Below are 26,552 nucleotides of genomic sequence, written 5' to 3'. Positions count from 1 at the left end.
TGTGTAATAATATGCAGCAGTTTAACCTTCTGTTGTCACTGCTGAGCCCAAAAATATAACATGTTATCCTAAAGACTGATTATTTCCAGTGAGCTTTATCTCTTATGACTTTTAATGAGTTCTTATCATGTCTCATGAGAATGATATAGCATTTGGGGATAAAGATACAACCCAAAAGTGCTGTACTAGAGGCCAAGATGGAGAAGACCTCCACAGCCACCATGACCTTCCCCTTAGTGCTGTGGTAGACAGGGAGGAAAGTGACCCAGACACTGCAGAACACCAGCATGCTGAAGGTCAGGAATTTGGCTTCATTGAAGGTGTCTGGAAGGTTCCTTCCCAAAAATGCCATGGTAAAACTTCCCATGGACAGAGTCCCCAGGTATCCCAGGACACAGTAGAAGGCTGTGACAGAGCCCTTATTGCACAAAATGATGATTTGACCATGTTCAGAGTGTGCATCTGTGTCTACAAATGGAGGAGATATTCCCAGCCATATTCCACAGATGATAATTTGTATAATTGTACAGATGGGGATGATGCATTTGGGTGCCCCTGATTTAAGCAACCATCTAATCTTTCTTCCTGGTGTAGTGATTTTGAAGGCCAGGACCACAGTGATGGTTTTGGCTAAGACAGAAGACACAGCCACTGTGAAGACAACTCCAAATGTGATCTGTTGTAGGATGCAGGTGGCTGTGTTGGGCTGACCAACAAAAAGCAAGGAGCAGAGAAAACAGAATGTGAGGGAGATGAGCAGGATGTAGCTGAGAGTCCTGTTATTGGCCTTCACAACAGGAGTATTTTGGTGCTTCACAAACACCACAAGGACAAGTCCTGTGAGTGTACACAAGCACAGGGCCATTCCTGCCAGTGTTATCCCCAAAGGACTTTCATATGCCAGAAATGTCACAACTTTCTGGATGCAGTGAGTTCGCTCCGTGCTGGCATACTGATCATCTGGACACTTCACACAGTGATCCATATCTGGCAAGAAAAGTAATGTGATATCAACACAACTTCAGTGATTTTCACTAATTGTAACCCCACTCGCCTGAAATTAGTGCACTGGAAAAAGCAATCTCATTATTCTTCTGTTCACAGAAGACAACGAATAATAGGCTGCTGCTTTGAAGATTTTGCCCAGTTAATATTACATGTCTTCTTGTACTAGGTAAGTGGATATTCTTTTCACTTGTCATGAGCTGTCTTTTCTTATCTCCATATGCATATAGCATAACAAAAACAAGTCATGAACAACAACAGTATAAAAAAGTAAATAATAAAGCAAGGCATGGTGGCACACCCCTTCAATTCCAGCAATCAGGAAGCAAAGAATTTCTAGGAGAGATTTCCCGCCTACAGACCATGATTGGATTAAAACGACATGGACTAAAAAACTTGAAAAAGATCCTAAAAGGGAAAAACACTTAAATAGTACAAGAGAATTATTGTCTGAAGCTGAAAAGGAATTACCATGGGTAGAAGAGATATAGGAGAGGCACATATTATTTGTCTGGATTCAAAGCTTACCTACATTCTGGTTTTATTAGCCTCTAGGGAATACCCTTCAGGTATTTTGATGTAGAGAGAAAATATTATATTAGAATGGATTTTTCTAGCATGTAATCAGAATAGGACACTAAAGACCTATATAGAAAATATTTCTAATTTGATTTTAAGAGGAAAATTAAGAATTTGTCAACTGTCCGAAATAGACCCAATAGAAATGTTAATAATTTTAATTAATGAGGAAATTTACTCTTTATGGAAAGATAGTGAATATTGGCAAAGGGTTTGCAGTAACTCTTTGGGAAAGATTAGCAACAATTATCCCAAAAGTTACAGAATAAAATTCATAACAAAAACATTTGGATCCTTCCTTGCATTGTGTGAAACATACCAAACTCTTGAGTCCCTACATTCTACACTGATGCAAATAAACAAGGAAAGGCAGGATATATATAAGTAAAATGGTTCAAAGTCCTTATAAATCTGTGCAAAATGCAGAATTATATGCCATTCTCGTGTTACTAGTGTAATTTACAGAATCTTTCAATATAGTTAATGACTGTCAATATGCAGAGATTTGTCTTACACATTGAAACTACTAAATTTATTCTTGGTGATACAGAATTAACTTGTAATTTTATACAATTGCAGAAAATAATTAGGAATAGGAATCATATATCTCTATATCTATATCTATATCTATCTATCTAAATCTCACATCAGATCTCATTGGGTCGGCAAGTTGTCTAGCACAAAGTAATGATGAAATTGATTGATTATTAATAGGAAGTCCTCTGGAAAGGTTTAAAAAAAGATTTTTCTATCACTTGTCAACAAGCAAAGGAAATTGTAAATAAAGGTCCTACTTGTTTCTTCTGTAACCATGTGCTTTTACCTATAGAAAGTAACCATAAAGGTCTGGATAAAAACGAAGTTTGGCAAATGGATGTTTCATTTTAAATAATTTGGAAAATTAAAATATATACACCATACAAGACACATTTTTGGGATTTCAATGGGCAGGTGATTTGAGCTCTGAAAGGACTGATTCTATAGTTACATACCTGTTAGAAATAATGACTATCCAGATACGGGAAGGAGGGCCTGGGCATGCCCCCAAATGATGTGATGGACTTTGATGGTCCCCCATGGAGGGCCTCACTATCCCAGAGGAGTGACTGGGGATGGGTTGGGGGGATCAGTGGGTGGGAAGCATGGGAGGATGGGAGGGCAAGGGAATTGGGGGATAGCTATGCAAATAAGAGTGCTTCTAAAATAAAATTAAAAAAGAAATAATGGACATCCCAGCATGCCTTCCAGTGACTGGGGACAGCAGCCACAGAGCTTCCCACCCAGGTGGGAGCCAAACACACCAGATCCCAGGTCTTCTCTTCCACCAACGAGACCAGGGGACCAGGTAAAACAGGCCCTGCATCTGGACCTGCATTCCAGGGCCTGGGAACTGCCTGGGAACAGCACAGAGCTTCCCATCCCAGCGGGAGCCAAGCACTCCAGATTCGAGGTCTTCTCTTCCAACAACGAGACCAGGAAACCAGTGGATCCAGTAAACAAAGCCCCCACATCCTGGGGATGGCCACTCTTAGGCATATACCCAAAAGATGTACATTCATACAACAAGGATGTCTGTTGCACTATGTTTATATCAGCATTATTTGTAGTAGCCATAACCTGGAAGCAACCTAGATGCCCCTCAACTGATGAGTGGATAGAGAAAATGTGGTACATTTACACAGTGGAGTACTCAGAGGAAACAAAACAATGGAATCTTGAAATTTGCAGGCAAATGGACGGCACTAGAATAAACCATCCTGAGTTAGGTAACCTAAGAGTGGAATTTCTGGGTCTTGTGGTAGACTGATTCTCCTTTTTTTGAGGAATCTCCATACTGATTTCCAAAGTGGCTCCACAAGTCGGCACTTCCACCAGCAATGGAGGAGTGTTCCCCTTTCTCACATCCTCTCCAGCATAAACTGTCATTGATGTTTTTGAGTTTAGCCATTCTGACAGGAGTGAGATGGTATCTCAGAGTTGTTTTGATTTGTATTTCTCTGATTGCTAGGGATGTTGAGCACTTTCTTACGTGTCTCTCAGTCAGTTTAGACTCCTCTATTGAGAATTCTCTAGTTAGTTCTGTAGCCCACTTTTTATTTGGATCCTTTGGTGCATTGGATACTTGCTTTTTGAGCTCTTTGTAGATTTTGGAGATCAGCCCTCAGTCAGATGTGGAGTTTATGAATATCTTTTCCCATTCTGTGTGCTGTATTTTTGTCTTGTTGACTGTGTCCTTTGCTTTGCAGAAACTTCTCAGTTTCAGAAGGTCCCATTTATTCATTCTTGATCTCAGTGTCTGTGCTACTAGTGTTATGTTCAGGAAGTGGTCTCCTGTATCAATTCTTTCAAGGGTGCCTCCCCACTTTCTCTTCTGAGAGTTTCAGTGTGACTGGTTTTATGTTGAGGTCTTTAATCCATTTGGACTTAGATTTTGTGCATGGTGATAGACATGGATCTATCTACAGTTTTCTAATGCCAGCATCCAGTTATGCCAGCACAATTTGTTGAAGATGCCTCCTTTTTTCCATTGTATAATTTTAGCTTCTTTGTCAAAAACGAAGCATTTATATGTGTGTGGGTTAATATCAGTGTTTTCATTTCAGTCCCATTGGTCTACCTGTCTATTTTTGTGCCAATATCAAGGTGTTTTCCAGACTATAGCTCTATAATAGAGCTTGAAGTCAGGGATGGTGATGCCTCCGGACATTGCCTTGTTGAAAAGGGTTGTTTTGGATATACTCAGTATTAAAAGCTATATACAGCAAACCAACAGCCATTGTTATTATGTTTAGGTATTCTCTTGTTATCCCGGATCTCTCCCACACCTTTATCATGAAGGGGTGTTGGATTTATCAAAGGCGTTTCAGCATCTAGTAAGATGATCATGTGATTTTTGTTTCTCAACTTGTTTATATGGTGGATACATTGATTGATTTTGTACTTTGAATTATTCCTGCATCCCTGGGATGAAACCTATTTGATCATGGTGGATGATTCTTTTGCTGTGTTCTTGGATCCGATTTGCCAGTATTTTAGCATCAATATTCATAAGTGATATTAGTCTGACGTTCTTTTTCTTACTTGTGTCTTTGTGTGGCTTGGGTATCAAGGTTATTGAAGCCTCATAAAATGAGTTTGACAAAGACTCTTCTGCTTCTATTGTATGGGATACTTTGAGAAGAATTGGTATAAGCTGTTTTCTGAATTTATGGTAGAATTCTGCACTGAGGCCATCTGGACCTGGGCTTTTTTTGGCTGGGAGACTTTTGATGACTGTTTCTATGTTCTTAGGGTTTATAGGTCTATTTAAATTGCTTATCTGTTCTTGGTTTTATTTTGGCAGATGATGTCTATCCAGAAAATTGTACATTTCCTTTAAAGTTTCAAATTTTGTGGAGTATAGGTTTTCAAAGTATGACCTGATGATTCTCTGGATTTCCTCAGTGCCAATTTTTGTCCCCCTTTTCATTTCTGATTTTGTTAATTTGCATGTTCATATTCAGCCATTTGGTAAGTTTGAATAAAGGTTTGTCTATCTTGTTGATTTTCTCAAAGAAGCAACTCTTCATTACATTGATTCTTTGTATTGTTTTCCTAGTTTCTACTTCATTGATTTCAGTCCTCAATTTGATTATTTCCTGGTGCCTACTCCTCCTGGGGGAGTTTGCTTCTTTGTGTTCTAGAGCTTTCAGCTGTGCTGTTACTTCTCTATTATAACTATTCTCCAGTTTCTTCATGTGGGCACTTAGTGCTATGAACTTCCCCCGTAGCACTGCTTTCAAAGTGTCCCATAGGTTTGGGTATGTTGTGTCTTCATTCTCATTGAATTCTAGGAAGTCTTAATTTCTTTTTTTATTTCTTCTTTGACCCAGGAATGGTGCAGTTGAGCATTATTCAATTTCCATGAGTTTGTAGGTTTTTTGCAATTTGTTTTGTTGTTTAATTCTAACTTTAAAGCATGGTGGTCTGATAGGATACATGGAGTTATTCCATTGTTTTTGTACCTGTTGTGGTTTGCTATGTTGCCAAGTATGTGGTCATGTTTTGAGAAGGTTCCATGTGGCACTGAGAAGAAGTTATATTCTTTTGTGTTTGGATGGAATGTTCTATAGATGTCTATTAAAACCAATTGGGTCAAAACTTCTATTGGTTCCTTTATTTGTTAAGTTTCTGTCTGGTAGTCCTGTCTAGTGGTGAGAGTGGGGTGTTGAAGTCTCCCACTATAAGTATGTGAGGTTTTACGTACGGTTTGAATTTTAGTAATGCTTCTTTTATGAACATGGATACCTTTGTGTTTGGGGCATAGATGTTTAGAATTGAGACTTCATCCTGATGGATTTCTCCTTTAATGAGTATGAAATGACTTCCTTCACCTCTTTTGATTGATTTCAGTTCAAAGTCTAGTTTTCTAGTTTTTTAGATATTACAATTGTGACCCATGCTTGTTTCTTGGGTCCATTTGATTGGAAAATCTGTTCCCAACCCTTAACTATGAGGTAACATCTGTCTTTGAAGCTGAGGTGTGTTTCTTGTATGCATCAGAAAGATGGCTTCCATCTTTGAATCCATTCTGTTCGTCTGTGTCTTTTTATAGGTGAGTTAAGACCATTAATATCAAGGGATATTAATGATCATTGATTCCTCTTTCTTTTTTGTTTTAGAATGGTTGTTGTCGGTGGAATTGTATGTGGATTTCAGGTTTAAGATAGTGGCCTGGAGCGCACCTCTGCCCTCTGCCCTCTGTCCTGAGTGGGGATGCAAATAGACCAGGTTTCTCTGCAGGCTCCTGGTTGCTTGGTTTTCTGGGGGCCAGTTGCTCTTTGCCTGTATCTTTTTATAGGTGAGTTAAGACAATTGATATTGAGGTATATTAATGACCATTGACTGTTGATTCTTGTTTGCTTTGGATTTGTTTTTGTTGGTTGTATTGTGTTTGAGTTTTTCCTCTATTTCTGACTTTTGGTAAAGTGAGGTTGTCTATTCCTTATGTTCTTGTGAGTGTAGTTAATTTTGTTGGGTTGGAATTTTCCTTCCAGAACTTTCTGTATGGCTGGATTTGTGGATATGTGTTGTGAAAATCTGTTTTTTTTTTCGTGGAATATCTTGTTTTCTCCATGTATAGTGATTGAGAGTTTTCCTGGGTATAGTAGTCTGGGATGGCATCTGTGGTCTCTTAGAGTTTGTAGAACATCTATCCAGGACCTTCTGTCTTTCAGAGTTTCCATGGAGAAGTCAGGTGTAATTCTGATAGGTCTGCCTTTACATGTTACTTGAAGTTTTTCCCCTGTGCTTCTCTTAACATTCTTTCTTTATTCTGTATCTTTGGCATTTTGATTATTATTTAGTTAGGGAACTTTATTTTTGTTTCTTGGTCCAGTCTATTTGGTGTTTGGTAAGCGTATTGCACTTTTATAGGCATGTCATTCTTCAGTTTGGGAAAGTTTTCTTCTATGATTTTGTTGAATATATTTTCTATACCTTTGAGTTGGGTTTCTTCTATACTTATTGTTCTTGGGTTTGGTCTTTTCATGGTGTCCCATATTTCCTGGATATTTTGTGGTAGGGATTTGTTGGACTATAGATTTACTTTGGTCAATGAATCTTTTTCTTTTAGTGTATCCTCAATGCCTGAGATTCTCTCTCCTATCTCTTGTATTCTGTTGGTTATGCTTGCATCAGTAATTGCTGATCATTTTCCCAGATTTTTTGTTTCCAACATTCCCTCAGTTTTTGTTTTCTTTTTTGTCTCTATTTCAGTTTTCAGGTCTTGAACTGTTTGGATTGTTTCTTTCATCTGTTTGATTGTTTTTTTTTCTTGACTTTCCTTGAGTTCTTTAAGATATTTGTTTATTTCCAGCATTTTTGGTCTATTTTTCTTCCATTTCTTTAAGGGATTTTCTTGTATTCTCTTTGAGGGCCCCTATCATTTTCTTGAAGTTGTTTTTACGGTCATTCTCTTGTGTTTCATCTGCTTTGGCATGTTCAGGTCTTGCTGGTGAAGAATCCCTAGTTTCTGGTGGTGTCATATAAGTCTTTCTATTGTTAGATGCACTTAAAGTGTCATCTTCCCATCTCTACTTCCAATGGGTACAGGTGGGGTCTCTCCCTCTCCTCACTATTGGAGGGTGGAGGGACAAGACAGGAATGGTGGCTGATGCTGGCTGCTTTGTACCTCCTCCAGGTCCCTCTCGGTGATTTGATGGCAGGAAGGGTATGGCAGCCGCAGATCAGGGGAATGGAATTGGGAAAGGTGCTGGAGGAATCCCTGGCACTCACTTCTCTGCCATGATATGACTCAGAAATTGGTTCTCTATCAAGAAACTGCTACAAATGGGAGGAGGATGTCTTCATCATACTCAGTGGAACCCAATAAATTGAATTTTTCAGAGGAAATTACTTTTCAGACACCAAAATCTAGCCAGATGCCTTCAGTGTCACCATTAGTTAAAATATCATTGTTTTCTTCAAAATTATCCACACCCAGTGTTTCAAATCCTTTTGGGACCACATTTGGTTCCAGTGTAGTCAATTCAATGGCTGGGATTTTTGATGTAAACACCTGCTATGGGTCTAGATTATGGACTCATGCTTCTGATCAGCAAATACCTAATTTTTCTAATCCATGCCCTTGCACCTCCGTCACTGCTAAGGATAAGACAGTGAGACAGCCCAATGCTATTTACTCATGGATACAGAATAAATGAGAACAGATTAAGATTTTCTTGTCAAAATTGGTGCTGATACTGTACTTTTTAGTAAGAATCTAGAGGCCTCCATCAGGTTATTGTTTCAGATGCCCAAATCCATATTTGGGCTTTAGAAGGTCTGCCTCACTTAGTAGTAGCATCATTTACAGAAGAACTGTTTGCCCTGTCCTTTTATCATCTTATGTTCTGGTACAAACATACTTAAACTTCAACAATTTATTCTCAAAATGTATGTAGCATCACTTAATTCAGCCTCTAGGAATTTTTGCATACAATTATTCAATTTTATGACCTGACACTAAATGTACATCTCTATAGAGTTTTATACTTAGGAAACACCACTTTCCCACTGGGATCAATCTATGATACATATTGTTGCATGAGAGACACATGAATTCCTTACTCTTTATGTGTTTGATTTGAGTATTTTGCCTGAATGTAGGTCTGTGCACCAAACATGTGTGTTGTCCATAGTGTCCAGAATATGGTGTCAGATACCCTGGAACTGTAGTTACAGACAGTTAAATGCCATCATTTGGGTGCTGGAAGTCAAACAAATTCCTCTAAAATGGCAGTCAGTGCTCTTAACTATTATGACATCTCTCCAGCCCCTGAGTTTCTTAAGGCAAATATACTATCTATTAGTATCCATACAGCTCCAAACAAATTAAACATAGATGCATGTATGTCAATTCTACACATAAATTTCTCTTTAACAAGTGGATCTGTGATTCCTTTCAAGACATTAAAAGTATTACCTAAATAAAATACGACTCACAATCATATACAGGTACCAAGCATGGGCTATCTCATGGATAAATTTTGATTTTAATTATCAACTATGAATGCAAAATCTTAAGAACATTGTCTGTTCAGTTCTCTTATGCATGATTTCTACATCAGTCCATGGGTTAAAAACAAGTTAGGAATTTCATCATTAATGCACACACTTGCCTGTTCTGTTGGAAAACTCATTTTCTGGGCAGAGGCTACAATCAAAACAGCAGACAGCCTTGCCTTCCTGAAGAATTTTTCTGAATCCAGGAGGACAACTTTCACTGCATACAGATATTGGAGTCTGAGGAAATTTGAGATGTGAATAAATCTAAGAATTAATCTGGTAACTGAATTTTATGAGAATATTGGGCCATTGGTAAATTTAATTTTATGAACCCACATTCAATTAATTAACAAATGTATAAATACACCCTATAGTAGGATATATTCATCATATACATTTAAATATACATTGAAGCACACATACACGTTTAGGGTCATGTATATACGTGGGAAAGAATGTGCAAATACTTGGCAATAATTACGTTATGAAAAATAACTAAGTTAGTATGTAGAAATTGAGTTTGTAAATGGGCTACTATAGTCATATTTAATTTGAGAGGAAGCTTGAGGCTAAGCCATGTTTTTCTTCTCTTCTGTGTTCTGTAAAGCATGATGTGACATTCCACCTACCTCTCTACCACCTGTGCTCCACTCTATTCTGTCCTCTGACAGTGACAATTGTTGGCCAGGTGGAAAATATGGGGAAAATTTTCCTACTTTCACTTTATATGCAAGCCCTTGTGGGAAATTCCAGAAGTTCAGAATGTCATACTCCACACGAAACTGTTCTGAAGGATTCAAATTTACTGGGTCTCCAATGGGATTTGTGAATCGGATGGTCTTCAGCATGCGATTCAGCTAAGAAAGATGCATGATTTATTATGGGCATACCCATTTTAAAAAGAAAAAAACTGAATTATGCCATGTTCACTGTCCTTCAAAATAAAAAATCATTACTGGTTTATAACAGAAAAAAACAAATGATTACAGTGAATGAACAAAACTATCCTAATAGTATGTGAATAGAGTATTCAGATAAATCTCTTTGTTCCTTATGCATTCAACTGGTTTTCAGAAGTGGTCACCAAAGTTTGTGGTAGTTAGTTTTAATTATGCACCTGCCAACATAAAATCCCCTGTGAGTGCTGCTGAAACCCAGAAAGACAGCTGACTGGACAAGGAGGAGCTCTTGAACCCCAGACTGATGGCTGAGAGGCCAACCGGGGACTGATACAGACTCCGTGAATGTAGTGTCAGTGAGGAGGCCTCAGAAATCTCTGGGGCCTTGGGTAGTAGATGAGTGTTTTCCACGACGTATGAGTGAACTTTGGGAGCCCATTCCACATGGAGAGATGCTCTCTCAGCCTGGGCACATAGGGAAGGGCCTAGGTCTTTCCCTGGATGAAATGACAGACTCTGGAGATACCCCTAAGGAGGGCCTTACCCTCCCTGGGGATTGGCAGGGGGGCTGGAGGAGGGCTGGTGGATGGTTAAGGAAGGAGGGGTGGGAGAGGGAGCTGGGACTGACATGTGAAGCATGCATGCATGCATGTTTCTAATACATAATTTATTTTAATAAAAATTTAAAAAAATCCCCTGGGAGTGTAATCTCAGTGAAAAATTGCCTAGATTAACTTGGCCTCTGAGCTCATCTATGAGAGATTGTGTAACTTGGTTTAGCTGAGGTGCAAAGGCCCATGCTAAGCTTGAGTAGGACCATTTTAAGAACTGTGTCTGGACTGAATATATTGGAATGAACCACTTGAGCAACATCATTCATGGAATACCTTATTATTCTCTGTTTTTACTGTTGATATTGATGTGACAGGCTGCTTCGATACTTGCCATCTTGAGTACTTAGAGATGGTGGACTACAAACTATAATTGTGAGTCACATACTTTCTTTTTCACTTAAGTGGCTTTTGTCCACATATTTTATCAGAGCAAAAGGAAATAAGCCTAGGACAAGGTTTTATAGCAGATACTGTTTCATGAAATGCTTTAAGATTATTTTATTTGGCTGTACTATACACTATTTAGGACCCTGAAGTGTCAGTCTCTCCTTGTTCATCTTTAGAAACTTCATGGGAAGTGTTTAGGGATTTATTGTTGAAAAGGGCAGGACACTGATGGCTGCTTTAATATAAATGTTTGTCATTAGTTCTTATTATGATATTGACATCTAAATTATGATTTCTATTCCCCCCCAACCCCGTCTATATTTTTAGTCAGTAAAACTCTAGAAAACTTCCCTTTGGAAAAAGAATCTGAAGATTCTTTTAGAGTACTTTTAGAGCCATTTAACTGAGTTGCTTTGGTGACTTTCTGCATGATACAAATAAAAGAAAATTACCTTCCAGGGGGGAAATTTCATTCTTCCTCCATTTTTCATTGCTTGCATGTCTACTTGTTGTATAAGCATCTTGTGGAGGGTGTGTGCTACAGCATACACAGCATTATATACATGGTAACTTCCAATACTCATGGCCTTGTCAAAGTGGTACCAAGGTAACCATGCCAATGAACCTCTTGATGAACAATTTTCTATTGCTTTACAAGAATCCTTAGACATTGTACAATTAAAATAAATCTTCCACAATCTTGCAAGGAAAATGTCTTCTGGGTATTTGGAAGGGGTGAATGTTTTTACAAAATCTTTAAAAGTAGAAACCTCACCATGGTGTTGTGAAAAAATGAGACTCCCATGAAATGAGTCAAGAATAAAATGTTTCATAGTAGTAAAGACTTCCCATTGTGAAGTAGTGACCCAGATTCTCCATGGGAGTAAGTATTTCCAAATGCTGAAAACCACACCTAAAGCAGAGTCTGTGACACCATAAATGACAATAATTTTTGCTGAGCCCATCATAATATCAGCATAATATTCTCTTGGGCTAACAAGGTTATACTTATGCATGATTGGAATCATATCAATGAAGGCTACACAGAGTCCATTTCTGTCCATCTCTGGTACCAGTTCTGAGACAAACTGAACACCCTTTTCTTCTTCTGAGATAACCAGGCCCACCCAGTTCCATCTGAAATTAATCATCAATAAGACCATACCTAAGGCAAGAGAAGACTCCTTGGTGGCCATCTGATACAGAGAAGGATATTTCCCAGGGTCATTCAAATTTCTTTCAAAAGCTCCAAAAACCAACTAAACAAAAGAGAAGAGGGAGTGAGATGAAAGAGGAGGTTCCAGAAATTGCAGACTCAATGAGTTTGAAGTAGTAGTTTAAAGTTCTAGAAAGTCAGATGTGTATTTAAAGTTAACTCCAACATCTGGACTACAATCCAGAAATTAAGATGAAACATTTGCTCATGTCTGTTTGTATCTCAAGCCCTTCATGAGTATTTCACAAAAGAATTGTGGAAATACCAATATCAGAGTATGTAGCCTTAAAGACTATGTATTTCAAAAGATTGGTTGATTGTATGTGTATGTATGTGTATGTCCATACAAATATATGTGCCCATGTTTGTATAGGTGTGCACATGTATGTATTTATATGAAGGCTAGAGTGGGAAACTGCATATTCTCTCCTTTCTTCCATATTCTTGAGCCAAGTCTCCTGACAATTCCAGTATTCATAACTTTAGGTCTGTGTGGAAGACAGGAAGCCACAGAGATCTTCCTTCCTCTGTTGTGCTATCATGAGGACATGGGTGGTGCTGTTGTCCAACCTCCAGGTCTCATGATTATACAGAATGCATGCTTGACTCCTGAGCCACAATCAATCCCAAGACTATATAATTTGAGTCATAGAGATGTGTTTTCTTAGTAGTCAAATGTTGGCATAAAAGGATTCTTTTATTTCTTCCCATTCATATCATCTCACCTGTGGATATTTATAAAGTCCCAGAAATGTGCCAAGTAGGGAAGAAATTTCCCATGTTGTCCCAGTGATTGCAGCCACAGATTTTTCCTCTCTTTTACAGGTGTAGTTTGGGATGAATCTGTGCTCCCCAGTGAGCCAAAAGAGGAAACTGTATGTCGTCTCTATATAATGTGGCCCAGCAAGGTAGATACCATATCCCAGAGACACATTAGGTAAAATAAAGGGGTTCCTTTGGATCTCCTCAATTGCAAAAATCAAGGTTATTGCAAATTGATAGTTGTTGGAATTGATTCTGTGTAGAGGACATAGGGATCATTACAGAACAATCTTCAATCACCATTGTCTTCAAAATGAGCACAGTAACTGTCGTGCACTAAATGAAAACTTACCATTACAATTTCCATGTTGAAACCACATCTTGTTATTTGATGATATTACAATGTGAGAACATTTGTATGTCATTGGGATTGGTTGTGGTCATATTTAGAGCCATATGGATATCTTTGAAATTAAAAAATAGACCACTTCCTCATCTCTTTCCTGTATGAGGCTAGAGCAAGAATCCTATCTTCTATTAATGAAGCAGGCAGCCACTACATGATCACCACTTGCTTTTATCTTGCAATTTCTAGCCTTCGTGAAAGTGATAAATATATTTTGTGTGATTCTGTCGATGGGGAGTATTATGATGTGGGAGGTCAAATAGAACTAAGTCTTTCTGAGAAACCCTGATGAAAGGAGAGAGGGAAATTTAGTTCTATTTTCTTGTCCAAGTTTGTACTTGACATGGCCCATCTAGTACTGGAACCAGTGCAACAAAGGAGTCAAACTTGAGTTTCCTGGCTCAACTCTTCCCATTGGGTTGTGGTTATTAGTCCTAAGACAGCTGATTCTGAGATATCCTATGTTTTCTCTTACAACATTGCCTTAGCTTTTCTGCCGACCTTGGCCATTTTCCCTCTGTAGATAGTACATAGGATACTTTCTTTCTTTTTTTTTCTTGGAATCAGAGTAACTTCCTTGTTCACGGTGCTTTGTGAAAAGTTGACTCACAACAACACTGTGGAAAATGCCAGTTCCCCCATGTTTATACAGGCAGGCTTCAATCTTAGGCACTTCCCATCTTTAGGTCTTGGATCTGATTTTTTAAAAAATTTTAAATAGCTTGTTTTACATGTCAATCCCAGTTCCCTCTCCCTCCCCTCCTCCCGCACTCCCCTTCCCCCCACCCTCCCACCCTATTGCCAAATCCTTCCACATAGGGGATATCTAGAGTCTGTCATTTTACTCTGGGTAGGGTCCAGGCACTCCCCTAAGAGTCCAGGCTGAGAGAGCATCCCTCTTTGTGCTATGGGCACACAATGACTGTTTGTATTCCAGGGAGAGACACTCATCCACAGCTCAGGGCCCCATAGGTTGCCCAGGCCTTCTCACTGACACTCACATTTGGGGGGTCCAGATCAGTCCCATGCTGGCCTCCCCACTGTCAGTCTGGGGTCCAAGAGCTCTCCCCTGTTCAGATCAGCTGTCTCTGCTGGTTTTGCCAGCCCATTCTTTGCCAATTTGCTCATCACTCCTCTCTCTCTGTCACTGGGTTCCTTGGGTTCAGTTCAGTGATTAATTGTGTGTTTGCCTCTGCTTCCATCAGTCACAGGATGAAGGCTCCCGGATGGTTATAGACATCAAGTTCATTATCAGGAATGGGCATTCGAGGTGGTCTCTCCACTATTGCTTAGCTTGCCAGTTGGTGTTATCCCTTTAGATCACTCGAGGTCGCTCTGGTGCCTGATCTGTATTCGATCCTATGATTCCCTCTTCTCCCTATTCTACCCCCACCCCCTCAACTTCCTGTTCCCCCATGACCAACTCTCTTTATTTCTTTACAAACTTGCTTGGCTTAAGTCATCAGTTTATTCCAGAATTTCTGCATGCAGCAAATGTTTTTTGTCATCTGTTTTCCTCATCTTAATTTCTCCCACTTAACACTTGCTGTTTGTGACCTTTATTCTTTCTACTTCTGTTGTACATGTGAATGTAGTGTATGCAAGTATAGAATGTACAAGTGTGAATATATTTGGTGTGTGCACGCAAGTGTCTGTGTGTGTGTGTGTGTGTGTGTGTGTGTGTGCACATGCACATGTGAGACATGTCCAGGTATGTGCAGAAGCAGAGGCTGGAGGAGGATGCTTGGTGTCTTCTTCTATTAGTACCTTTTTCTCTGAAGATAAGGTGTCCCAGTGAATGAAGCTTTTCTTTTCAGCTACAATTACTGCCCAGCAAGTTCCTGGTTACCTGTGTCTGTCTTCAAACACAGGGTTTACAAGCACATACAGCTATATTATGCTTCAATGTGGGGTTAGAGAATCTAACTTGGGCTCTCATGCTTGTCCAGAGTTTGTTCCCCACTGATCCATCTTCCCAGAGTGAAGACAAAGCTTGTTTTTTTTTAAATGATGAACTAACAAACAATCAAGTCACCTACTGTGGTGATGTCTGTATCACATACCCTTCATATTATACCTAAGAAAAACAACACAAAATTTCTTTGGTTGACATATATTTTTTTTAATTTAACTTTTTATGCATGTCACTTTCAGTTCCCTCTCCCTCCCCTCCTCCCCCAATCCCCAATCCTCCCAAACCCTCACCCCCACTCCATCCCCCCTCAGCTCCCCAGGGAGGGCAAGGGCCTCCATGAGGGATTTTCAGGGTCCAACACAAAATTTCTATCTCTCATTCTTCTGGTCTCTTTCAGCTTTTCTGTTTTCAAGTTAGATAATGCCATAGCACTTAAGATAGAAATGATTAGACTTTTACATTGTTTTTAAAAAGTGGGCCTGAGTTTTGTCTGTACTTTAACTTCCTTGTATACTTTCATCTACATGTGTTTCCTTGGTATCTACAATATACTCTCTGATTCTTCCATGTAATTTAAAATCTCATGTAGTCAGGGTCTGGCATTCTTATGTAATTATACCCTCTTATAGTTAGCCACAGTGTTTATTTGTATTAATAATGATTTTGAATGGCCTTGTTTAAGTTTCATCAATCACATTTTACTTTGAAAGTTTGCATACATGTTGTATGACATATTTAAACCAATTGTTATTATTATATGTGTACACGTGTGGTATAATGCATGCCCACATATATACTAGATGTGCACCTGTGCATGTTCATGAGGAGGCTAGAGAAGCATGTCTGGAGTCCTGATCTCTCACTTTGCATCTCGTTCCTCTGAGACAATGGCTCCAACTGGAACTGTAATTCCCCTGAGAGTCAGAAAACCTCAGCTATCCCGTCTCTGTGCCTCACAGTGGTGGAGTTGTAGATGCATGTGTGTGCACACCAAATTTTTACATGGTTACTGGGGATCTGAACTCAGATCTCATACTTGCTGGAAAAGTGGTACTAGCCACGGCACCAGTTTTCCAATCCACTTGCAACGTAGCTTCACTTGCCTCTGCTACACACATGGGACCACATTGCCAGTCTGAATAAATGGCACCATCTGTTGCGCACCCTGTGGTTGTTTGATTTCTTTTCTCTCCTTGAATGACTAACTTACATTTCTTGTCCCGTATATCATTTATATTTCTCATTCTAGCCTTTCTACATAGTTTTACTTTTGTGAGTTCCTAGTTTTAATGTTCTAGATATATGTTTCCTTGTCTAATAAACTTTAGATACCCTTATTCACTTCTGATAATGTAATAATTTTAATTGTTTCATTTAATTTGAATTACAATATAATTATACCATTTCCCTTTTTCTTTCTTCATGCAAACTTCCCTATAAACCCTTTCTTGCTCTTTCGTTTTTTGTCTCTTATGTCATTCATTGTTTGTATACATTTTATATGATTAAATGCATAAATACAAGCTTTTCTGTCAGTATGTTTCTTGTATGTATGTTTTCAGAACAATGTTAACAATAAACATGGTAACAAGGATGGGGACAAGCCCACTATGCCTTAGCATTAAAAAACCTACTGAGGTAAATGAGAAATGCTGAGATCAGGGGGAATTATTCTTTAGGAAAGAGCACACAATTTGGTTTTCTTTTAACAAATGGTCATCCCTGAAAATCATAATATCTAAAAGGCTGTAGGTTTCTAACTTCTAAAGCCTTGTGTGATGGCATTTTATGGGAACACTCTCTACAAGATTATTCTGTGTTCTGAATATGGTCCATTGCATAGCTGAGGGCTAAGGGGCTTATTTGTATCATTTTATATTTAGTATGTTTTGATTAAGTTTAGTGTACAGTGCTGTGTACACTATGCATCTGATTATCTTTTGTGAGATTTTAGGGGAAACATGAAGACTAGGTTTATGATCTATCCTCTGAAAAACTTTATTGACTTCTAAATCCTATTCCTATGTGGCAATGCCACATTGAATATTTTATTTTCTCTCTTTCTCAGCTAATATGAGAGCCCCCAAATGCAACTGCTTTAGTTCTTGGTAATCATGTGACAAATCACTAATTGTTGCAATTTTGTTAAAACTTTTCACTGATTGTGAACCCATATTTCCATTCAATTTTACTCATTTGAATATAGCTTGCAAACTTGTTTATTCAAATTCACAAGTTAATATAAAATTATAAAATACAAACTTTGTAAAGATTTACTACATGTTAATGTTAACAAGGGAGGGGCATTTTCCTCAGTTTAGTCATGGGCAAAGTACCATTCTCACATAAATAGCTTTTGGGACTGAAGACGTTCAAAGTGTGCTATGTGTGTGTATCAATTGCCATGACGAAACTGTTACTGTGTATAATCAATAAGTGCCAATAAATTTTGGAGAAAAGGCATATTTCAGTATGTTTTCATGTAGCTTCTTTGATTTTGAAAAAACCTTTAATTTTCAAGCACAGTCTATAATCCTACATTTTCTGAAAGAGGTCTGAAGGGAACCTGAAATGAATGAAAAGTGTTTCACAATTGTGAAATGATAAAAGGTAGTGTTCAGTCCCTGTGATGTCACTACTAGCTTCTACAGATTCAGAAAATCTGAGTGTGGGCTTCCCAGGGACTCTATCCATTTCAAAAGGCTGTGGTAATACATGGCAAACTTGAGGACCATTATTTTAGAAAAGTGATGGCATCAATGAAATTAATATTTATGGACATTTCTAGAACAATTATGCATAATTTTACTTAGTGGTTAGCAAAATTTTAAGCTAATAACTACCCAAGAAGAGGATTAAACATCTGAAACAGTATGGAATTAAAAGTTCATTTCTGAGCTGCAGAGATGGTTTAGGATTTAAGAGGAATGCTTACTCTTCTAGCAGACAAAGATCAAATTCCTAGCCCACTAAGAGTGGCTCATGACTGTAACTCTGCTTCCAAATATTCTGAAAACTTTTTTTCTGGCCTCTGTGTGCACTGTGTATGTGGTGGAGAGACATAATTGCAGGTTAATTTTCATAGATATAAAGTAAAATATTATTTAAAAGAAAAAAATGTTCCTATTATACAAAGATAACCTGTGTTTGTAGAGAGTAAACAGCGGAGTTAATGAATGAAGATTCTTGATCTGGCTCCCAGTGAAAATGCAGTCTAATCAGTATAACAACAAAGGAGATGGACAGAGAATCCTCAGGAAAGTCAAATATGACATTTTCCAATACGTGGATCCTACTGTGTGCACTCTGTGTATAATGTCACCTATGTGTGAATATAGAATGGATATAGGACAGAGCAGCACGAGGAGAAAAGCAGAAGATATGTGGTTAGTGTGAGATGGGAGGGCACAAATGGGTGAGGATGTTCTCTTAGTGACCTTTGTATTGTTATGATGAATGCAGTGAACATAAGGAACCTGGGATGGAAAGTTTTCCTTCACCTTGCAATTCTCAGAGCACACTCTGCTTCTGAAGAAGTTACAGAGGGCCTGGGGAACACTGCTCACTTGGCTTTTGTTCCCCATGCCTTGCTCAGCCTGCTTCTTATTGGATATAGACCACTAGCCCAGGGACAGCACTGAAAACAGCATCAGGAACCATCGTGCATCAATCATCAGTCAAGAATGTGCATAGCACTCTTGCTTGCAGGATAATCTACAGGTGACAATTTCTCAAAAGAAATTCCTTCCTTGCAAATGTGTCAAGTGGACATCAAACTAATAAGAAAATTTGGTTAAAGTAAATGACATACTTGATTGTAAATATTTTTTTTTTGGTTTTTCGAGACAGGGTTTCTCTGTATTATTTTTTGGACCATGTCCTGGAACTCACTCGGTAGACCAGGCTGGTCTCGAACTCACAGAGATCCGCCTGCCTCTGCCTCCCGAGTGCTGGGATTAAAGGCGTGCGCCACAAACGCCTGGTGATTGTAAATATTGTAATGAGGCAATGTGGAGAATTAATGAATTACAATTAAGAACAAAGACAAGATCAGATGGTATCATCGTTGACTGCAAAAATATTTCCTTGCAAAATTATGCAAACTAGACACAGATGAAATAGTCATATGAATGCTTGGATATACATATGTCAGGAAAATGCTTTTTTAAAATTGGGAGCAGTATTACCTTCCTTCTCTTATCACACTTCTTACCATATACCACCAATAACTTCAAATAACCCTGTTTAATAACTAAATCCAGGACAACTTTCTGGATAGATATCACCTGCCAAAATTAAATCAAGAACAGACAAGCAATTTAAACCCTATGGAAATAGAAACAGTCATCAAAAATCCCCCAACCAAAAAAAAGCTCAGGTCCAGATGGCCTCAGTGCAGAATTCTACCAGAAATCCAAGGATCAGCTTATACCAATTCTCCTCAAAGTATTCCATGCACTACAAGCAGAAGGGGCTTTGCCAAACTTTTTTTTACTAAACTACAATTGCCTTGGAACCCAAGTTACACAAAGAAAAAATTAAGAAAGAAAACTTCATACGAGTATCCCTCATGAACATTGATGCTAAAGTACTGACAAATAGAATCCAAGAACACATCAGAAAACTCATCCACCAAGTAGGTTTCATCCCAGGGATGCAGGGATGGTTCAACATATAAAATCCATCAATGTAATACACCATATAAACAAGCTGAGAAACAAAAATTATATGATCATCTCACTAGATGCTGAAAAAGCCTTTGACAAAATCCAACACCCCTTCATGATAAAGGTCCTGGAGGGATCAGGGATAACAGGAACATACCTAAATATAATAAAAGCTATATACAGCAAACCAACAGCCAACATCAAACTAAATGGACAGAAACTCAACGCAATTCCTCTAAAATCAGGAACAAGACAAGGCTGCCCACTCTCCACATACGTCTTCAATATTGTACTAGAAGTTCTAGCCAGAGCAATAAGACAACAAAAGGCGATCAAGGGAATACAAACTGGAAAGGAAGAAGTCAAACTTTCACTATTTGCAGATGATATGATAGTTTACATAAGTGACCAAAAAAAACTCTATCAGGAAACTCCTATAGCTGATAAATACCTTCAGCAAAGTGGCAGGATACAAGATCAACTCAAGAAAATCAGTAGCCCTACTATATACAGATGATAAAAGGGCTGAGAAAGAAATCAGAGAAATATCACCCTTTACAATTGCCACAAACAACTTAAAATACCTTGGGGTAACCCTAACCAAACAAGTGAAAGACCTATACTGCAAGAAATTTGAGTCTTTAAAGAAAGAAATTAAAGAAGACAACAGAAAATGTTCTTGGATAGGTAGGATCAACAGAGTAAAGATGGCAATCTTGCCAAAAGCAATCTACAGATTCAATGCTCTCCCCATTGAAATCCCAGCACAGTTCTTCACAGACCTTGAAAGAACAATTCTCAACTTGATATGGAAAAACAAAAAACCCAGGATAGCCAAAACCACCCTGTTCAACAAGGCAATGTCCAGAGGCATCACCATCCCTGACTTCAAGCTCTGAAAACAGTTTGGTATTGGCACAAAAATAGACAGGTAGACCAATGGAATCAAATAGAAAACCCTGATATTAACCCACACACATATGAACACTTGTTTTTTTGACAAAGAATCTAAAATTTTACAATGGAAAAAAGAAAGAATCTTCAATAAATGGTGCTGACAAAACTGGATGCTGGCATGTAGAAGACAGCAGAAAGATCCATGTCTATCACCATGCACAAAACTTAAGCCCAAATGGATTAAAGACCTCAACATATATCCAGTCACACTGAAACTCTTAGAAGAGAAAGTGGGAAGTACCCTTGAACAAATTGGTACAGGAGACAGCTTCCTGAACATAACACCAGTAGCACAGACACTGAGAGAGACAATTAATAAATGGGACCTGCTGAAGCTGAGAAGCTTCTGTAAGACAAAGGACACAGTCAACAAGACAAAAAAGGCAGCCTACAGAATGGGAAAAGATATCTACTAATCCCACATCTGACAGAAGACTGATCTACAAAATCTACAAAGAGCTCAAGAATCAAGTCTCCAAAGCACCAAAGGCTCCAATTAAAAAGTGGGGGACTGAACTAAATAGAGAATTCTCAATACAGGAGACTAAAATGGCTGAGAGATGCTCAACATCTCTAGCAATCAGGGAAATGTAAATCAAAACAACTCTGAAATACCATCTTACTCCTGTCAGAATGGCTAAAATAAAAAACACCAATGACAGTTTATGCTGGAGAGGATGTGGACAAAGGGGAATCCTCCACTGTTGGTGGGAATGCCAACTCGTACACCCACTTTGGAAATCAGTATGGAGATTCCTCAGGAAAATGGGAATCAGTCTACCACGAGACCCAGAAATTCTACTCTTAGGCATATATCCAAAAGATGGAAATTCATACAACAAGGATGTCTGTTCCACTATGTTCATAGCAGCATTATTTGTAATAGCCAGAATCTGGAAGCAAACTAGATGCCCCTCAACTGAAGAGTGGATAGAGAAAATGTGGTACATTTACATAATGGAATACTACTCAGCGGAAAAAATAATGGAATCTTGAAATTTGCAGGCAAATGGATGGCACTATAAGAAACCATCCTGAGTGAGGTAAACCAGTCACAAAAAGACAAACATGGTATGTACTCACTCATGTATGGATTTTAGATATGGATCAGGGGAGTGCCAGTCTACAATCCCCCTGCCAGAGAGGCAGGGAAACAGGAAACTACCTAAGAGAGATATACATGGTACCCCAGAGAAGAGGAATGAGGCAAGATCTCCTGAACAGATGGGGAACATGGAGGGTGGTGGCAGACAGTGGGAGCTGGGAAGAAGAGAGGGGGAGAAGAGGAGGAGAGAGTAAGTCATGGGGGAACAGGAAAGTTGACTGTGGGGGTAAGATATGGGGAAGAGAAAGGTTGAGTTGGAGGTAGAATAGGGGGAGAACAGGATGAGAAATACCATAATAGAGGGTGTCATAGATTTGAAGACAGATCTGGCACCAGTGTGACCTCTAGGGATCTACAAGGATGACACCAACTGGCATGCTAAGCTTTAGTGGAGAGACCACCTTAAAAGCCCATTCCTGATATTGAACTTGAAGACTACCTTATCTGCCATCCCAGAACCTTCATCCAGTGACTGATGCAAGCAGAGGCAAACACCCACAGCTAAACACTGAACTGAAACCCTGGAACTCATGACAGAGAGAAAGGAGTAATGAGCAAATGGGCTAAGAATGGGCTGGGCAAACCAGCAGAGACAGCTGTCCTGAACAAGGGGGACCTATTGGACCCCAGACCAACAGCTGGGAGGCCAGCATGTGAGTAATCCAGACCCCCTGTGTGTGAGAGTCAGTGAAGAGGCCTGGGCAACATATGCGGCCCTGGGCAGTAGATCAGTATTCATCCCTGGCACACAAATTGCCTTCGTGTGTCCATAACACAAAGAGGGATGCTCTCTTAGCCTGGACTCTTGGGGGAGGGTTTGGACACTGCCCTGAGTGAAATGACAGACTCTGGATATCCTCTTTGTGGAAGGAAGTGGGGATAGGGTGGGAGGTTGGGGGGGAGGGAATTGGCATTGACATGTGAAGCAAGCTCTTTCTAAAAAAATGTAATAAAAATAAAACCTAAAAAATACACAATTAGAACCTCAATGGTTCCCTGAGTCACAAACACTGACTGTACAGAGGGGTCCAAGAGGTGAGTGACTAACCTCCCCGTTTCAAAGTCAAGTCTCTAAGGCCTAGACCCTGGGGCAAAACCCTCAGCCTCTCCCCTTACTGTCTCTGTTATACTAGCTGGCCAATAGCAAGCCTTCTGTGGAGAGGCTGCCCCACTTCCCATCAGACCCTGTAATCTGCAAGTTCCACTGTGCCCCCAAACCACCATCCCCCATGACTTCAGTGGATCCCTGAAACACAGACGACAACTGCACTCATCCATCCAAGAGAGGATCACTGAGACACAGTCACCAACTGCAATGATCAAACCAAGAGGCAAAGACACTCTGCACCAGTTGGAGGAAGAGATTGGCAGACACATTGCAAGAATACATTTAACAACCTAAAGAACAATATGGTACCCCCTAAACCTTCTGGCCTCTGCTGAGGTGAGTCTGGGCTCTACTTGGGGGGCCAACTCCCACTGTCGTGCCCCTTGAATCTTCTTGGTCCTGCTCTTCATGTAGCAGACCCGCCCACTCAGGACAGACCACCCAGAGTCTGGCCACTCCTCAGTCTTGCTCCCCCCCAGTATGCAGTCTGCTTCCTGCCCTCCACTTGAGTTTTGTCCCCACTATACCCTCTGCTTGAATGAGGAGAATACTAAGAGAGGCCAGACCATCCAGAGTTGCAGACACTGAAGTCTTGGCCCACCTACACCACCAGGAGACAAGAAGAGAGAGAGAGACCCCACATGCACCCACTCAAGAGGCGATGGGAAAACGACAGTAAAGAACACATACAACAACAGAAAGACCTTTATCATAATCCAAAACCCCTTCATGATAAAGGTCTTGGAGAGATCAGGAATAACAGGAACATACCTAAAATTAATAAAAGCAATATACAGCAAACCAACAGCCAACAGTAAACTAAATGGAGGGAAACTCAATACGATTCCTCTAAAATCAGGAACAAGACAAGGCTGTCCACTCTCTCCATATCTCTGCAATATTGTACTCAAAGTTCTAACTAGAGCAATAAGACAACAAAAGGATTTCAAAGTGGTACAAATTGGAAAGGAAGAAGTCAAACACTCATCATTTGCAGATGATATGATAGTTTACAAGAGTGACCCAAAAAACTCCACAAGGGAACTCCTAGAGCTTATAAACACCTTCAGTAAAGTGGCAGGATACAAGATTAACTCAAAAAATCAGTAGCCCTATTATATACAGATGGTAAGTGGGCTAAGAAAGAAATCAGTGAAACATCAACCTTTACAGTAGCCACCAACAACATAAAATATCTTTGGGTAACCCTAACCAAACAGGTGAAAGACCTGTATAACAAGAACTTTGAGTCTTTAAAGAAAGAAATTAAAGAAGATACCAGAAAATGGAAAGATCTCCCATGCTCTTGGATAGATAGGATCAACATAGTAAAAATGGCAATCTTGCCAAAAGCAATCTACAGATTCCATGCAATCTGCATCAAAATACCGGCACAATTCTTCACAAACCTTGAAAGAATAAAATTCAACTTTATATGGAAAAACAAAAGACTCAGGGTATCGAAAACAACCCTGTACAATAAAGGAACTTCTAGAGGCATCTCCATCCTTGACTTCAAGCTCTATTATAGAGATACAGTCCGGAAAACAGCTTGGTAGTGGCACACAAAAACACAGGTAGACTAATGGAATCAAATTGAAAACCCTGATATTAACCCACACATGTACAAACACCTGATTTTTTACAAAGAAGTTAAAATTATACAATGGAAAAAGGAAAGCATCTTCAACAAATGGTGCTGGCATAACTGGTTGCTTGTGTGTGGAAGACTGCAGACAGATCCATATCTATTACCATGCATAAAACTTAAGTCTAAATTGATCAAAGACCTCAACATAAATCTACCCACTCCGAACTTGTTAGAAGAGAAAGTGGGAGGTACCCTTGAACGAATGCAGGAGACCATTTCCTGAACATAACACCAGTAGCACAGACATTGAGATCGACAATTAGTAAATGGGACCTCCTGAAACTGAGAAGCTTCTGTAAGGCAAAGGACACAGTCAGCAAGACAAAACTGTAGCCCGCAGTATGGAAGAAGATCCTCTCCAACCCCATTCTGACAGAGGGCTGATTTCCAAAATACACAAAGAACTCAAGAAGCTATGAACTCCATAGATATACTCTTATGGGGGAGAGGTTCAAGACAGGGTTTCTCTGCATAGCTTTGTAGACCAGGCTGGCCTCAAACTCACAGAGATCCACCTGCCTTTTCCTTTAGAGTGCTGGGATTCAACACATGCCACTAATGACTGCTGTATTTAGATATCAAACTGATTCAGATCAGAAACTCCCAAAATCATGCTAAAAGTTCTAATGAGCCCATTTATTGAAGGACTGGTGATAAGCAGAAAGTCATGGGAGTCAGAGCATCAAGTAACACAGTGACAACAGCATATACATGTGACTGGCAGAGTTCCAGAAAGTGAAGAGGAGACAAGTGAAAGAGAATGCCACAATACCACTCAACACTTAGGTGTGTGGGGAGATGAGACATCTTCCAAGTAGGAACATTTGCCTTTCCTTCCTGTCGTCTCTCTTCCCGAGTGTTCAGAACAGCCACAGGCAACACCTGTCACAACATCTGGCAGGAGGTGTAAGCTCTTCTCACATTGATGCCTTTTCTCCTCACAGGAGCAGAAAGCTCTGCACAAGCCAGTTTCAGCCCTTTGTCAGTTTTTTTTTGTTTGCAGAGCTGACATTGTTACTAGGCAAAAGGATGTCTCTGTACCTGTATTGCTCAGAGACTGGAGAGAATTGAAACATCACAGCTGTCTGATTATAGTCCCCTGCTAGGCAAATGTAAACAAGGTATAGAGTCACACCTGGCAGGATATGCTGAACTGCAAGAGTGTGAAATAACTAAATACAATATGTCGCCTCCCCAGGAATGTGTCATACACAGTGGCACTCAGTATGTACAGGTAGGTATTAGGAAGTGTACAGAAGAGGCATCACTGGACCCTATTTTGTAGAAGGGACACTGTGTTATCACCACGTGATAATACACTATTTATAACTGAAAGTGGGGCATACGTGTTGCAACATGCTGGAGAATGTGTTTTTGTGCTCAGCATTCATTGATAAAAAATAGAATGCAACAGATTCAAATTAAAAACTATTACTATGCTATTAGGGAGCACTGCTGAGAAGGAAAAAGTAGGAAAGATTAAGGGTACATCCTGGAGAATGAAGCTAGGAATTTCATATAGAAAACACTTACCGGGTGTTAACATCTGTGTTTTCTGGCCCTCTACTATGCTGGAGGTTTTGATAGGTATAAAGTGGTAAGAATGCACTGATGACTATGTCTCCATCCTGGTACACATTGTCTGCGAGAGATACCAGACAGCTCTCAAATTTCAACTCACAAGGCAGCATAGTAAGCTTCAGAGTCAAGAAGAAATAAATCAGAAAGGTCAT

At 39.5% G+C, this 26,552-nt stretch overlaps 1 protein-coding gene across 1 annotated transcript; it reads right to left on the bottom strand.

Annotated features, from left to right (window-relative positions):
* Positions 1–79: 79 nt before the first annotated feature.
* On the bottom strand, positions 80–26,552 carry LOC110342968 (vomeronasal type-2 receptor 116-like). The gene is made up of 6 exons (XM_040739157.1): positions 26,353–26,552; positions 12,974–13,265; positions 11,485–12,291; positions 9,762–9,989; positions 9,240–9,369; positions 80–987 (listed from the first exon to the last, which is right to left on the bottom strand). The coding sequence occupies exons 1-6, from the start codon at positions 26,550–26,552 to the stop codon at positions 80–82; spliced, it is 2,565 nt and encodes an 854-aa protein (XP_040595091.1).

The sequence above is a fragment of the Mesocricetus auratus genome, unplaced genomic scaffold (genome assembly GCF_017639785.1).
Source record: "Mesocricetus auratus isolate SY011 unplaced genomic scaffold, BCM_Maur_2.0 Super-Scaffold_100676, whole genome shotgun sequence".
NCBI classification, from domain to species: Eukaryota; Metazoa; Chordata; class Mammalia; order Rodentia; family Cricetidae; genus Mesocricetus; species Mesocricetus auratus.
This window is presented reverse-complemented; position numbering and strand designations above follow the sequence as displayed.